General features: G+C 39.7%; 1 protein-coding gene across 4 annotated transcripts in view; it reads right to left on the reverse strand.

The window, feature by feature from the left end:
- phactr2 (phosphatase and actin regulator 2) overlaps positions 1-17,187 on the reverse strand; it is a 45,953-nt gene that overhangs the window by 21,311 nt on the left and 7,455 nt on the right. Inside the window, exon 1 of one of the 4 annotated variants that reach the window (XM_005474304.4) lies at positions 15,161-15,272. The exons of 2 other annotated variants lie outside the window; for them this stretch is intronic. In XM_005474304.4, the coding sequence (XP_005474361.1) occupies positions 15,161-15,173 (13 nt within the window). In that variant the 5' untranslated portion in view covers positions 15,174-15,272. Of the gene's footprint in view, positions 1-5,059; positions 5,268-15,160; positions 15,273-17,187 lie in introns of those variants that run through there. One more of the 4 variants, XM_005474303.4, reaches the window with a different exon arrangement.

Consider the following 17,187-nt stretch of genomic DNA (forward strand, 5'->3'; position numbering starts at 1 on the left):
CATCTGCTTCCCATCTTTCTGAACCAACTGTAATACAGTCTTTTCAAATTCCTGGTTTTACAGTTATGTAATTATCATAAGGAAAGGGGAAGATTTGAGATTCATGCTGTGTCGTGTAGCAATGCAGGAAATCTAAAGCCTGCATTGTTGTGACACATGCATGAGGTGCTTACACTTACACTGAATGTGTTCAACGGCAGAGATCTCACAAGTACAACAATACGTCGTCTTTTCCGAGAAAATTACACCTACAGTTAATTTATTGTTCTCACCTCACTCTGCAGAAATTCCAGTCATTCTGTCCTCCAAACAACTGACCAGAGGCTGATGCTTGGAGGCGGGCAACCGTTAAATAACTCTTGATTTCCATCTTTATGTATACGACTCTTATCGACATTTAAAGAAAAAGAAACTTGGGGATTTACTGTAGCTTCATTGTGGTGGAACAGAAAATAGTGAATATTCTGTTGATATTAGCTACTTTAACAATTTCTCCACAGTAATTGAACCTGTAGCTGCAACAGCAGGGTTGTTGTTTGTTCTTTAGTGAGAGATTGCATGATGGTTGATTATTTTATGTTTTCACTGGGATTCAAAATGTATAGGAACCAGTCCTAAGGGTGCACTGTTCTGGTTAGATGGCACTAACAAAAAGACAGAGGTGGCGCTAGAGGTGGAGCTGGACCTAGCGGAGTTGAAAATGCTAAGACTTGTACTGGGAGTGGCTAAGAGGGAAATGATTAGAAACTAGTATATCAGAGAGACAGTCAAGCTTGAGCTGTCTGTAGACAAGATGGACCTGACACGTGCAGGGAAGGGATACTGGACAAAGTCTGTTGAATATGGAGCTGCCATGCAGACAGAAAAGAGGAAAACCACAGAAGAGTCATGGGTGTAGTGAAGGAGGACATACAGTGTTAGTATGACAGAAGAAGTTGCTAGCTTGCGTGCGAAATGAAAGCTGATAATCTGCCAGTGAGCTAATCTGGTAACTTCTAAAGAAAAGAGCTAAAAGAAGAGGACGATCTCATTTATTTGTATTTGTCTCATTTCAGCTCAGTTTGAGAGTTTCTAGGTTTGTGAACACTGTGACGGCACATTAAGGGACTAGCAATGTATACTATACTGTATACTGTAAACTGGGGAGGCAGAATTAAAAATAGTTGGAATAACCAGTCTTTGGGACTCTTTCGCTTGTGTTAGTGCTGCTTTTATTAGCTTATGCCCCAGAAGACACAATATATATCTAAAAAACACTTCTTTATTGTGAAGTGACACTGGGTAAAATTAAAACAATATATGAAACAACATGAAAACTCTCCACTGCACCCACTGTATGTTCTTCTTTTGCTACTTTTTAAATGTTTGATTGTTTATTTTGCGCTTGTTCCTCTTTGTGGTGAACACCACAGTTGTCCCATCCCTGTTCAAGCCCACTGACACGTCTACATAGTCAAATATAACGGTGACAAATATAATAAATTGAAGCAGACGATGTTAGTTTACTGTATGTGCAAGACGAATGCTCAACAACTGCTACATCAAACACAGCAAACGTTTTAGCTGTTCATTACATTACACAAACAGATAAACACCAGCTACTGCCAATCTTATTTGCCAATAGGTCGAACACTGTCAACAAGGTACTAACAGATAACAGCTTTAAACATGTTGACTTCTTTTCAACTAAAAAACCCTTTTTTTTTTAAATCAATTTTGTCAGGCCTTGATCTATTGTATCTATTAAGAAAAATATACACCATCATAAATCAACAAAATCAGGTTTTAGGAAACCAAATCAGAGGAATTAAGATCTTCAGTTCATCAATCTGCTGTTTAACAGTAATATATTTTATGCTGACAGTATTTGTTGTAACTGACAGTTGCTTTAAAACAGTGCTGTATTTGATCTCTTTAAATTAAACTGTATACCTCCTCTAAATCTCAGTTTGATTCTGGGACTTTGTTACACATTACAGGTGCTGACTCGACTCCATTGTTCCACACTGAATTTTACACTGAAACAGTTGAAATGCAATGTCAAGCAAAATGGGTGAGTCAGGACTTGGATATTTTGCAGCTGGGTGGGATAATTAGAAACACAACTTCAGAGACAGCAGACGACCAAATAAAAGAGACTTCAGTTGCCAGTTGCCTTGACAAACGGCAAAGTTTTATATGTATCGCCTGATATAATATTTAAGGGTAAAAGAGATGTACTGTGACAGAGCCAGCAACCTCTTTTCAGACGTTATTGCCTGAACATGTGTTAAGGAGGAGGGAAAAGGGAGAGGCTTCCTTCCTTCACTGCAAGTCACCGGGGAGGGAAGAAGCAAGCGTCACAAACAGAGGAAGAGGGATGGAGGGGGAGAAAGAGGCAAAAAGAAACAAAGGGAAGAAGAAAAGATGAAAGAGGGGAAAAACAGTGGAAAAAGGGACACTGAGGTGGGGCATGAGAAAATGTGGGATTAAAGAAAGAAGGAACAGGGAAAGGAAGAGAAGAAGACAAGGCAACAAGAGGTGCTGGACAAGAGTGGAGGGAGGGGCGGCGCTGCCGTTTTAACACTTGGGTCATTTCTTCCAAATCTTTCTCCAGCAAAGGCTGGAGAGGCATTATAGAGCTCAACTCATGATACTTGCACGACTTCAAAGCTCAGGCTAAGTCTGGAGTAACAGAGCAAAAAGCAGTCAAACAGGAAACTGACCATGTTTTAACTTCTGTAGAGAAGCTCAGAGATCTCAGTATGTTAATGATCTTTCAATAAGACCTTGAGTGAAAGAATTCCACTTGTGCTCTTAGAGCAGTAGATTTGGCATTTAAAGCACACCACAATATTATGAAGTCGTAATGTAACCATGCAGGACGTATAGATCATTATTATAGCCAGCAGGTTCCTTGACTAAAGTGCATTACAGTTAAGTCTGAGTTTTAGTTTAAATGCTGACAGAGCCATAAAACAGATTTAGTTTTGTTTTCATCCAGAGTCATGTGTCTCATCCTCTACCTCACTGCCTTTAAGCCTTCCCATAAAAAGTGTGATTGAATGTGAAGTGCCTACCTTTATGGCTCAACGAACTGACCAAGGGCTCCAGATGGAAAAAAAAAAAAGGCTTTGATTTTAAAATCAAAGCATTTGGGTTCAGTATTTGCCAGTGTTGCTTATGAAAAAAAGCTGATTAAAATGACTCTGGGAATTAGATACACAAAGAACTCCAACAGATTAACCGATGAACAATCAGTGTTGCAGTTGGTTCGCAGATGAAAGAACACAAACTACTCTTTTTGTTCAATCTGTAGATCATAATAGGCGTCAATGTCATTATAAAGCTGATAAACACTTGATGGTTAGACTGTGTCATTTAAGAGTATTTTTTCCTTTTCTTTCTATTAGGACCAATTATGCCAATTTCCAGCTTCATAATCTTCAAAATCTGCATGATTCCTAGTTTGAAATGATAATTTCACTTGATAATGATAATTTCACTTTTTCAGGGCCTTTGGTGTTGCCCCTCAGACCACTTTGAGCTGACAGGAAGGCAAAAATAACCCAAATGACCACTTGTTTTAACTTCAAGTATCTAAAAGAGCATCTCTAAAAGTACAACATATGTAACCGTGCAGCAAATGGGCTACAGCAGCACAAAACCACACTGGGTGCCACTCTTACCAGCTAAGAACAGAAAAATGAGGCTTCAGTTTGCACAAGCTCACCAAGAGAAGATCGGACACACATTAACTGGTCTGAAGAAGTTTTGATTCTGATTGCAGGGTTAGAACTTAAAAACGTTGAAAGCATGGATACAGCCTGTCTTGTATTAATAGTTCAGGCTAGTGATAGAGGTCTAATAGTGTGTGGTATAATGTCAGTCCACACTTTGGGTCTCTGAGCGCCATTTAAACGCCACAGCCTACCTGAATATAGTTGCTGACCATGTACATCCCTTTAAACCAAAGTGTAAGCATCTTCTGAAGGCTGCTTCTAGCAGGATTTCTTGCACATGACAATGACACTGTCAAATGGCCTCCACAGTCACCAGATCTCAACCCAACTGAGGTCTTGGGAAACAGTGAAACAGGAGATCCACATCACTGACAAATCTTCATGATGACTGCATGATGCTGTCATGTCAATATGCACCAAAGATATGTTTCCAGCACCTCGCTGAATTTATGCTACAAAGACTTAAGGTAGCTGTAAATGCAAAAGGCGGTCAAATCCAGTACTAGCATGGTGCACCTAAAAAACTAGAAAGAAATCTGAAGAAGTCTTCACTAAGGAGATAATTAACTCAGTAAACAGTTACATTAATCCATAATTTAAATAATAATCGGTTTAAACCCAGCTCATAACTCCAGCACCTCTTATTTATGCACAATTAAAATCTGTAATCTGTAAAATTGCATTTCCTGCTAGCTCTTCATAAAGATGACCAGGCCTACTTGTTGAGTCACTGAGTGCCGCTCAACAGCTTCGTGACTGTATTTACTGTAGGATAGTCATCTCGATCTGGGGTCTGCTGTAGGGGGAAAATGGTTACAAGTCTAATCTTTGCTCCTTCCGATCATCTGGACCAATGTCAAGTTGGCTGCTAAATACATAAAGTCTTCATTACCTAGTTACAACAAGCCAGCCTTTTAAACAGCTCTTGGGTTATACAACACTGCATCCTGTTTTAAGACAGGCTGTTTCACTAGTTTTTCTTCTTCTTTACAACAGTTGGGTGGCAGAGCCAGCGATAAATTTAGAAACCCCCTACACACACACGCACACACACACACGGTGTAAAATGATGCAAGAATAAAATGAACACACATCTATTTAGCAAACTTCCACTGGCGTTGATGGTATTTAGCGCAGCGCTTTGTTTGAACTGTGTCGAAGTTATGCGACAGAAATGTGAAAGAACGAAAACAAAAACGAGAAGACTTCCTGAATAAAGATAGCGGATTGTGTGTGAGAGAGAGACAAGAGGAAGGGAGACTGCACGCTGCACGTATACACACACACACATCACCACATGTACACACACACACACACACACACACACACACACTCACCGCTTGCAGTCTGAGACACGGCAGACACGGCGGTCTGACCCATATTCAGCTTGAGCACCGGGCCGGACCGGGCCCCCGAACCCGCTATCACGGCTCTCTATCTCCGCATAAACCCCGTCCGCCGCCGCCAAGCGAGTTCATTTCAAAAAAAGAAGTTTTTACGCCGTGATGGCTCAGTCGCTGGAAACTTGGTTCACTCTCTCACTCACTGGGTCTCTACTACGTCGTAACTTCCCCTCCTTCCACCACCTCTTCCTCCTCCCCTCCTCCTCCTCCTGTGAGCGGCTGAAAAATGCCTCTCATTCCTCTATGCAGATTAGGGACGCTGCTGAGGTCAAAGGGCGAAGGGGTCCGACACCGTCAGCCGCTGGTTTACATTGGCCAGGACCACGAAATGATGGAATTAACCTAGAACTGCGCTCCAGTGAAACGTGGAGGTGAATGTGACTAAACTATCCTGCATAATTTACTTTATATACTTCTACTAAACTATTTTCACAAGCAAATACTGTAGCCTTAGTGCACTACGTAGCTTTTGTTAAAGTTCATATTGTAGCTATTGTATCTAACTTTTGTGTATTGTCTTCTTTTTTTTGCCACATTACGCAGTCATTTGCAGTATTATCACACATGTATCCTTGTCACACTTACATGTTTCAGATCATCAAACAAATTTTAATATTAGAGAAAAAATAACGCCAGTAAACACAAAATAAAGTTTTTAATGACGATTTTATTTAGTATCGAAATTATAATTGTGCAGCACGGTGGCATGGTGGTTAGCACTGTTGCCTAACAAGTTCCTGGATGCAATTTCACAATTTCTGTATGTTCAGCCCTTGGTCTGTTTTTCAGACATTTGTGGAAGAAGACAGTTTTAAAGAGCTCCCTGAATTTGAGCTAGGATTCTACTGTTACAACAAGTCCATTTGTGAGATTTCTTCCATCCTAGCTATTCCACAATCAGCTGTAAGTGTTACTTTATCAAAGTGAAAGTGTTTCGGAACCACAGCAATTCAACCACGGATTGGCATACCATGCAAAGGTACACAGTGGGATTACCGAGAGCTGAGACGCATTGTGCGTAAAAGTTGCCAACACTGCTGACTCAATAACTGTAGCGTTCCAAACCTCCCTTGGCATTAACATGAGCACAAAAACTGCACCAGGAGCTTCATGGCATAGGTTTCCATGGACAAACAATCACGGAAAACCATTACACTTTCTTAGTCCAATAAGCTGAGCTGAATAGGTGTACGGTATAATGTGTAGGAGGTCCAGTACGTTTGTGTATGTTGTGTATTTGAATATAAATATATATTTTAACTTGTTTCTCCATCTGTGAATTCAGCAGGCTGGAATAAGTCTCCAGCTAATGCTAAGCTAATGACAGCAACAGAAAGCAATTAGATTCAGGGGTGAGAAAAGCTGGAGTCTAACTAATAAATGGAGCATGCAGGTATCATGCAAAATTATGTCTGGGTGTGCACAATAAGTTGTGTGTTGGAGCAGGACATTTACCTTTAATATTAAATCCAATTTATTTCAACCTAGAGTACTTCCCATAAATGGGTGATGTGGTGGCATGACCTCATTAGAGCCTTTCACATCCTGAAATTTGATTCCACTGAAGGAGTCCTGTAAGTACAAAATGGTCCGAAATTCCCCCTGTGAACATTGTCCATCTCTGACCTGCAGGTTCCTCTGAAGCCTGAGGTTTGAGATTACAAAGGAGGCTGAAGCAGGTATTAAATCCAAGGGTTAAATTATCTTTTGACCTCAAATGAGTGTGCTCTATAAATATGTGTTTTTGTGTGTGTTAGTTACTCAAGGATCAACTTTCATGATCCAATTAATGTAGAAAACCAGGTAATTCCAAAGAGTTATGACAGATTTTCTTGCTACTGGATGTGCCTGTGGATTTTAAGTAGTGGATCTGGAACTTGTGATGGGTATTTTATAATATTACCCGATATTAAAAAATATATAACAAGAAACAAAAAAAATGATGATAATGGCAATAATAAGATGCTGCATTGCTAATATGATATGTAGTGTACTTACTGCACAGTAAGTGATATCATTTAAAACCTGTGTGGCATTGCATATCAGTTGTTTTTATATAAAATTTAAGATCCTCCTTAGCAACAAATCCACTCACATTGGATTTTATAGTCACACTCTTTAAATATTATTTTATTGACATTCCAGCAGCCCAATAGTACCATCTAGCATGAAAATTAATCATCTGAGAGCCTATCTAGGGAACCAGGCTTGGGAAATGACAATATATTTAGCTTACAGTCTATAATTAATAAATAAATGAGCTTACAGTCCAGCTCCAGAGGAAAAGCAGTAGGCTTTACCCTGCAGGCAATTTATTATTAAAAAGGAAGATGACAGTTGTGAATCTTGAACCAACCCAGCAGTGAGTCATTCAAAAGAGCGCAAAGTCAGTCAAGTGTTGTCATTAGGTGCTCTACTTGCAGCACACACACAAGTAATATCTGTTTAATATTAGACACAAGAGCACACATCACTGCTCAGTGACAACTGTGGCAAACTGAGTCAAACACTCCTGCCACTGACTCTCAACACGAGAGTCAACTAACATGTGTGTGTGTGTGTGTGTGTGTGTGTGTGTATGTGTGACTGTGTGTGTCTGTCTTTGTGTGTGTGTGTGTGTGTGTGTGTGTGTGTTTGTGTTTATAGAAGAGAAAGCGCAAGAGAAAGAGAGCTTTGGCCATCATTACTGTCAACACAGTGTCAGTTGAGACCTTGCAGAACACGGCTTGACAGAAATAAGCCATTAGTACACACGCTTCCTCCCACTCTCTACACACACAAACACACACAGACACACACAGCAGCAGCATGAGCAAATTAAACTTGCCTGATCTGGACACGAAATGACTTTCCATTTGGGCCAAGAGTGCCATCTAGTGTTAAGCAAAGTAAGCATAAGCAAACTGACTTCAGGTTAACTGGGAGATGATTTGTCACAAAGTTGTTCTTGTTCCATTCATAATTCTGTTTCTATGTGGCAGTGCTGCCCTTGCTCCCTGATCCCCTTTCCCCATAAGTCATTAAACATCAGGAAGCCACATGCAGTCCAGGCATTTAAGCAGCCACAGCACAGAGAACATTCTTCTTAAGGATTGTGGCAGAATGAGAAATAAAGCCAACAGTGACCTTTAAAAAAAACTAATTTTGGAAGTTTTGGTACAAAAATGAAGCAGTGTATGGATTTTGTGTGTGTGTGTGTGTGTGTGTGTGTGTGTGTGTGTGTGTGTGTGTGTGGATGCAGACTCACTCACCACTTCTTGTCTGCTCTGATTCAATAAAACCCAATTACCTGCCCTTTCATTGTGGCTTATTTCAACCTAACTCTGACTCGGTTCTTAAGGTGACACAGATGCCATCAAGTCTAAAGATTATGTGACATTTGTTTGATTCACCATATTAACAAATGACCCATTTCAATTGCTTTTGTGCTAGTAGCATGCAATGTTACCATTCAATATACATTTAGCTTTGGAGCTGCCAAGTCAACCACACAGTTATGGAGCTGTCATTAGTGAATGAGATGGAAATGGATAATTGAACAGGAAGGAAGTCGGTAAAGAGGTGGGAGGATAAAAACTGAGAATGAGAATGGAAGTACTTAGAGAGGTTAACAGCAGAATATGACTATGTTAGCACTTACTGGGAGGTAATGTCATTTACACAATGTACCCGCAACACATACTGAATTTGGAGCACATTTACACGTGTTAAAGGACAGAGATAATACCACTGAGATGAATAGGCCACTATAGTGACCCAGCACACACACACACACACACACACACACACACACTGATTTCCAGACAAGACAGCACAACATTCAGTCTCAGAGGGTATTTTCACTGGTTCCTTCAGTTCCCATAATCCAATGATTCTTATGTTTTTGCCTACACCACATTTTTTAAAATTAATTATTAACAGTGAAAAAGATCCGTATTGCATTTTAGTTAAATGTCAGCACAATAGCATGAGGTAACTTTTTTTCCATAGATAAATCATATTCATTAAACTTAGTATTTTCCCTTTGGTCATCCACCCACAGAGGCTCTATGCTCCACCAGTGAAGCCATCCACATAGATTCAGAATAACTGAAATAATGCACAGAGACGCACATATATGGACTCTGTCCAAAGTGGATCAGAGTCAGACATGCATTAGCTAATTAGCTAAAAAAGAATGAAAACTGAGCCGAAAAAGATTTGAAGAGAATGAAACCTTATCTGAAACAAGCTTGATTTCAGCTCATCCCAACAGAAAGACATGAGAGGTCTAAAAGGATAAAGATGATGTCATTTTAAACATTGACTACTGAGTTCATTGTATGTGCTTGGTTTTATGGTTACATACAAGGTTACATAGATTAATGTTAGCATGTATGGTGGGATTTTATATTTTAATCTATGCCTTTCTGCATTTTTATGTATAGTTATTTTTAATTCTACACTTTCAAATGGGTGGCTCTGTTCTCAGTGCAGGACAATTTTCATTTTTGAATTTCATGAGCTTTATCATTCACTGCCCATCTGCCTTAAAACACACACACATACACACGCACGCACGCACACACTCTACTTGGGTATCATTTATATTGATGCACAGAGTCTTGACCCTGCCTGAAACCATCTAAGCACAATTAAGACACCATGATGACACAAGAGTAGAGCTTGTGTTGCCTCTAGAGCCAGACAGACAAATATCAGCTGACAATAGCAGACATTTTGTATGTTTCCAATAGAGATGCCCTCATCCTGATGTCACACCAGCTGGTTTATTGACTACCATTTGCACTTGAATTCTGGAGTCAGAAGTGACTGTATTTGGATAAGGTGGAGCTGGTGACACTGGAAACCTGATTCGAAGTATATACCTTTCTTTGCAGTTTAATACACACTTACTGATGGGATTCATTTCAAAAGGATCACAAGTTCACTGAAGGAGTGAGTTCAGACAATGAGATTATATTGATTTTTTTTTTTTTTTTACATTATATTGATTTAGTGTTTCATGAAAACAGTGATTTTTTTAGTGACTCTATTTCAAAGGATTGCGAGGCACCTCTGCACTGGCTTCACTTCTCTGGCCCGGTGGCTATATTTGTAATTTTTCTGTTAATGCTAGGCCTTCAGTGCTGCCACTTTCAGTTCTTCAGCTTTACGTGTGGGGTTTCTTTGCTTTAATGTTTGGTTTTATGCAAGTATCACTAACAAGTCAAAGTGTCAGTAACCAGATCTCAATCAGACTGAATTCTTGTAACTTTCCAAACAGCTGGCTGAATCTGAGCATCCTATAAACGCCTGCGTACATACTGTTCCGTTTGTCACCCGTAGTTATTCTGCCATAGGCCTCGTCTCCTGGGGGCTTCCCATGACACACTGAGCGCTTCTTCCTCATTGAACTCTTTTCACTCTCTATTCATACACCACTTTGCATTTAATCATTAGTTATTATCAATCTCTTGCTCTCCTCCACAGTGTGCCTTTTGTCCTGTCTCCCTCTCCTAACCCCAACCGCTTATGTCAGATGGCTGTCCCTCTGGTTCTCCTGGTGGTTTCTTCCTGTTAAAAGGGAGTTTTTCCTTCCCACTGTTGCCAATCGCTTACTCATTGGAGATTTGTCTAATTGTTGGTGTTTTCTCTCTATTATAGTAAGGCCTTTATTTTACAATATAAAGGGCCTTGCTGTGATTTGGCACTACGTAAAATGAACTGAACTGAGCAGTGAAATGACCAAAACATGCCATAAGAGCAGCATCACCACGTTTCACACGTAAACTACCTGAAAAACAGATGAATTATCAGACGCAAGATTTTGACTAGATGAAATGAATACTTGTGCTGTAAATCTGTGCAAGATTTTTAGGGATTTATTTGAAATCAAGAGTACTCAGCTTTGAGTATGAGAATGAATCTCTCAAGGTAACACCTCAGGAAATGGACTCTGCTTGCCCTGACACTAAATAACTGAGATTAACAGAGGGAGTCTGACCATTTCTTTGACCGGAACAGCAAAAGGAGAGAGAAGAGAGGTGAAGGGGGCGAGGGGCCAGAGGAAAGGAAGAGAGTCATCAAATATTAAGTAGTAGCCTCAGCAGAACAAGAGATAATAATTGTTTAAGTGCTTCTTTTCAGAGCCTTTCTCCCCTCCCCTTCATTTATTTATTTAACGAAGTTTTTTTTTTTTTCCCCAGAGCACAGTCTAAGAAAATTGTCTTAACCAAATATTATTTTGCGCTTTCATAACTCTGTATATGTGGTTGTCCTTTACATGCACAGCACAACCGGTTTAAGGAGGTCTATGTGAAGTTCGCCTAATGGATTTTCTGTGTTATGAACTAACTAACCTTTTTAAGAGTCAGTGACGGGACTTGTCTGAACCAGGATCATGATTCAGACTGCAAACTGTCATAACAGTCAGGTGTGACTCAGCAAGGAACAGGCTCTGTTATACAAGCAAACTAAGCTGAGAAGAGAGGAACTTATTTTAAATGGTCTCGATGTAAAACTAGTCAATCTCTGTAGTTCTGTGGAGTTTCATTGATTTAAAATAGTGTCTGTCAAATATGTATGATCAGCAACATTCACAGTATCTTATTCATCGTTGCCAGGTTTGATAATATTCAGTAGAATTCAGTAAAACAGCATTTTTTGCATAGATTAGGAAATTTTGCGGTATTAAACCACCTTAAATCATTTTCTCATACATCATATTACTTTAGCCAGATTTTCATGCATAATTAGAATTTTTTTTTTACAAAATTTCCAGAAAAAACATGAAAGATCGTCTTAATTATTGAACAAATACTTTGCCTCTCTGCTGTATAACAATATTAAGGGTTGGGCACACTTATTTTCCAAATGGATCATTAAAACATTACAGAAACTGACAGTGTGATAAGATCTCATTGTTGATTGAATAAGTGCCAGTCAAACCTCAAATGATGGAAAACAGTTCTCTCTAATACATCAATATTGAAAACAAAGTAGAAGAAGTGGTTAAGAAGAAACTTGGTAATTGTGTTTGTTTCATGTAATAACTTGAGAAAGCCTTTGCCTCATCAGTTTGGTGCAGCGGAAGCTGGACTTTTGAGTCACGTGTTTCGTGTATGTCAGCATTTACCCATTAAGACTGTTTCCATTGCACTGTAACACATTTTGATTCCGTCAATATGCCAACTTTTTGGTCAGCACCAAGTGTGGTTACAGTTTTAGTGTCGGTGGGGGGAGGCCTTTAGTGAACTTTTACTTCAAACTTACTTCTTCTTTCATTAGGTTTTTACAGTACATCACCACTAAGTACTGAGTAAGAATTTCCAGTTTTATAGGTTTTCCTGCTGATAATAAAAAAAATCATAGTTTAATATTGGACAAGTGTAGTTCTGCTCATGATCATCTCATCTCTACACAAAAGATGTAAGTCTCTATACAGTATCTGAATCTAACTAATATCCAGTCTTATAAACACAAGTTTGTCTATTCTCTCCACCCTCTTACGTACCTAATAAAAGCGTTTTTCACTGGTAATATTAACTGTACAATATTATAATGCAACAATACAGTAAAGGCTACTGTCATCCCTCTTTCCATCTGCCAGCAAGCTTGTCTGAAATCTGATCTCTTGTTTGTTGTATTCTGTTTGGCACAACCCATAAGCCGCCATCACTGCTAAAATGTTGCCTGTATAAATCAATAGTTGACATCCTGCCAGACAGGCTGCCAGAGAGCTTAAGCGAACGTGAGCTTGAGAGAGGTGAAAGAGAGAGAGAAAGGCTGAGAAAGAGGCACAGATGAGGACCAAAAGAGCTGAAGGAAAGACCATTAATGTCCTGTGGGGTCTTTAATAATAACCAGAAAATAATGGCCACCGTGACAGGAAAATGTAAGAGCAACTGCACATAAGAGAAAATGGCAATGGCACGACTGTTTTAAAAGTGTGTGATGTGAAGGCTTAAGAGGACACAATAGTCTAACTATATAAGGCTAGATTTACCCAAGAGCTGCTGTTAATTACAAAAACAGCTGTCCCAAGCACGTCAGTCATGTTTGCTCAGTTGTGTTGTGTGGCTGTTAGTCAGGACATTGCTTCTCTTTTGAAGGCGAAACATGGTTTGTTTTAGAGTAGACTCACTGCTTGATGATGATCCTTTGGCCATTGTCCTGCTAGCTCTTACTGACAGTAAGAGCTGTTTTGCTAATGGGTTATTTAAAAAGGTTAGATACCATAAAACAGTTTAGGTTTAAAATACAGAATAAATAATAAAACATCTTCTCCCCTATGATGATATCTTAGTGGCTCAATAGAGTGACATAAGGATCATTCTCTTTAAAAACGTAAGTGAGTTGTACTGATTTATCTGGTGTACCAGTCAAACAAGTACGTCAATCTGTCAGTCTGAAACTATGCTGTTTTACCAGGTCAAGTCTCCTCTGTAATTTAAATATTCATGTTTGAGAGAGAAACACAAACAAACACAGTGGCATTTGTGGCATAACTGAAGTTCAGTGTATGTGGTTTTCCCCCCTCAGAAAGGTCATCACAACTTTAGCAGCTGAGTGCAGAGGTTGATGTGTTATCAACAGTCCGTAGGAGTCTAACCTGCATCCATATAGTGCAGACTGCAGATGCAGTAGTAAATGACTCATGTTATACAAGCGTGTGCAAATCTGCAGACTGACCTTGTGTTTTCTCTAAAACACATGCATTCAAGAGTGGGCAGAGGAAATATATCCACACAGTAGCACTATGACCAACTATGGTCTGTGCAAACATATGCATATGAATGCACGCACACACGCAGATGCTGCTTTGCCTTGCAAAACACTGTTTTACAGATTCATCGCAGCAATAATATTGTGTATACTCATTTGGGTCTCAGCACAAGTCTGCCAGTGAAGGCAAAATCACACAATCAAAGGAATGGTTAAAGCAGTTTATTGTAAAGCTTACCTAGGACAGCAACAATCGTCTTTGTTCAAAATTTCTGGCTTGCCTTATTGACGCATGACAGCAGGGGCTTTGGCTATTAAACACTGTGATATGTTATGACAACCTCAGCAAACAGTAATTAAACTACATTAGATAACATGGGACTGATATAGCCTGCCTGCCCCCTCCTGTTGTGTGTGACACCAACCAATGTACAGACTTACCATTTTCATGTTGGCTAGCACACCCAAGATGGCTTCCAGCCAAGCACATTAGGAATTATTATCCTTAATAAGTTTTCTATTCTCTATAGAAATATTTATAACAAAGTTACAGCCATTAGATGCAGTCTTCACTCAGTCATATGAGAAACTCTAATGCTATAATGCAACTGTGAACAGACTTCAAAAGCAATCATTTCTTTTTACATTAAGTACACAACGATCGGTGCTTCGTGAGCACTGCCAAAAACTCTTTCTGTCATCAACAAATCTGAACCTACCAGGACACTAGAGGTATAGTTAAGTGAAGATATGGAAACCCTTAATGTCATTTAGTCTTCTACAACACTCCATAACAATAGTATCTTATTAATATTCCAAACAGATGCTTGAGTCTGAAGTTTTCATGCATATACTGCATGACTGGGTGTTGTCACTGGTATGCGCTGCATATATATTTTAAATAATGAAACAATGCAAAGCGCTACTAGAAAAACTGCTCGAGCCTGAAGAAAGTCAGACTCTCATACAAAAGTTGCAAAATAATTAAAGGCTTTAATAATGGGGACATTAAAGTGCTATATGACCCCCCATTTATTTCCCCCACTGTGTGCTCATTTCTTTCGTCAGGCTAAACATGAGCAGTTTAACCAGAGTGTTTCATAACTCAGGTGATACTCACCCAGGATTTACAGCCTATGCCTACACTTAACATGTAAAGCAATCCTAGGCTAACAGGTGACAACCAAAGCAAAGGACAGCATGTTAGGTGAAGACCCAGTAGCTTCTGCTACTGGTGCACAGACACACAAAGTCAGAGAGACACTGGATCATTTACAAATAGAAAGATATACAAGGAAGTACAGCTTATTATATAAGGAGGAAACTTACCGTCATGTTCCATGACTTGACCCAGGGAATATTATCAGCAGTTTGAGTTGATCCTTGCCTCTTCCAGACACACAGCCTCTCTGCCTCCCGCCCTCCCCCTTGCCAGCTCCCCCTCCCTCTTTCTCACCGTCTGCCTGCTTTTCCTATTCTTTCTCTCTCTCTCTCTGTTCCTGTATTACCCTCCCTGCCTCTCTCTCTCAGTCTCTCTACACTGTCTGCTACTCACTTGCTCCTCCTCCCTTCCTCCCTCCCATCTGCATCCCTTCGCTCCAATAAAGACCATTAAAAGTTAATGTTTGTTTCCATCTCAGATCCTCGTTCTCTCTCCCAATCTGCCTCTCATCCTGCGTTTATCTCCATCAACCTACCAGAGAAGTTTTTTCCTTCTTCTTACGGCTACCCAGTCTGGCTCCATGCTCATCTATTTTTTTTTAACTCTACCCCATCCCCATGGACTAAAATCTCACAGTGACGCAAAGGGGAAGGAAGAAAAAGAAGAAGCAGAAGAAAAATATGGCACAGCAGATGCAATCATTCAAACACACACTCGCATAGTAGAAAAACTACATAGAATTCATTCACGCCAGTCCTAATAATCTATCTAATGCATTTTTACTGTTGTATACTGTTTGTTGAAATTGCTAATGCAAATGGCAGTTGCTTACCTAAACTTTCATGCCAGTAAATCAAACTGATATGTACTGAATACCTGCATGGGTTTTCTCTAGGTTCCTCCTGCAGTTCAAAGACATGAACTGCAAGAGCTGAACTCAGGGGTGGGCAGTTAATTTTCTTAAGGGGTCACATAAGAAACTGGGGTTGTTTTGGAGGGCACCTATAAGTTTATAAAAGATAAAATTAGTTAGTATTAAGCAGAATAAACTAAACTCAGTTCTGCTTAATTGATATTAAGCAAAATTGGATTCACCAAATGGGTGCAGTCCTCCACAACAGTCCCAAATTTTTTACGTGGCCCCTTGGGAAAATGAATTTCCTGGTGATTGTAAGTTGTAAGTAGGGGTAGGATTAAAGTAGGATTAAAATCGATTCTGGCTTGGATAACGTGAAATCGATTCATTAAAATCCTGAATCGATTTTTTAATATAAATTTATTTTGCCCGAAATGCCAGAATCTCAGGTGAAACCTCACAAAATTTCAACAACCACCAAACTAAGATTAAAGTAAAAACAGAAAAGATGGCACCAGATGGTCCAATCTCTTGCAAGCTGTGCAGGTAGAATGGCAGTGTCATAGCATGTAGGACACGGGTAGAAATAGGTAAATACTAAGAATATATATGCTAAGATAGGAAATGAGAGCAGGTACACGGATTCTGCACAAGGACGTAAACACACAGCGCGGACCCGCGGATCAGAATCAGTGAGATGTCGCCTTTTTCACCCGACGGGCGCTGCAACTTTAATCGGCTGCGCGGGCTCCCGTGGACGGCAATCACTTTCTGGCAGACAATCACTTTTTGGCACAACAACTGCACGGTCACGGTCGGGGCTGAAAGCCGACAGCTCGCTGATTCTGATGTTTCGGCAGGTCCGCGCTTTGTGTTCACGCCCTTTTTGCGCTGATTCTAAAGCTGTTAGTTTTATCTCTGTCCAAACAATATTGACCGAACCAGCAGCAAAAGAAGATCCAAACTACGCTTCACATAAACATCGTCATGAAATCACTCTGACTTTTACTGTTTTGGTTCCACCACGATAAAATCACACTTCATGCACAGCTCTCTCTCTCTCTGTACTTCAAGAACAGTTTCCCGTCTAAAAATCTGTTTTCTGCATTATTCGCTTGCTTGTTAAGCACAAGTCTACTGTTGTTTACAGCGCTGTCCCGCTGTTTTGTTTTTTTTCGTTTTACATACTTCCGAAAAGAAAACCTAATTTCTGCCGTTCAATACTGAACAAATTTAAACTTTTTAAAATTATGCAAAATGCAAAACGCTTAGCCGTGTCTCTAATAAAACCGCTGTAACGTCAGAGGTAACGTTCATATATTGATTAATGGTTTTCTT

The sequence above is a fragment of the Oreochromis niloticus genome, linkage group LG13 (assembly GCF_001858045.2).
Source record: "Oreochromis niloticus isolate F11D_XX linkage group LG13, O_niloticus_UMD_NMBU, whole genome shotgun sequence".
Classification (NCBI taxonomy): Eukaryota; Metazoa; Chordata; class Actinopteri; order Cichliformes; family Cichlidae; genus Oreochromis; species Oreochromis niloticus.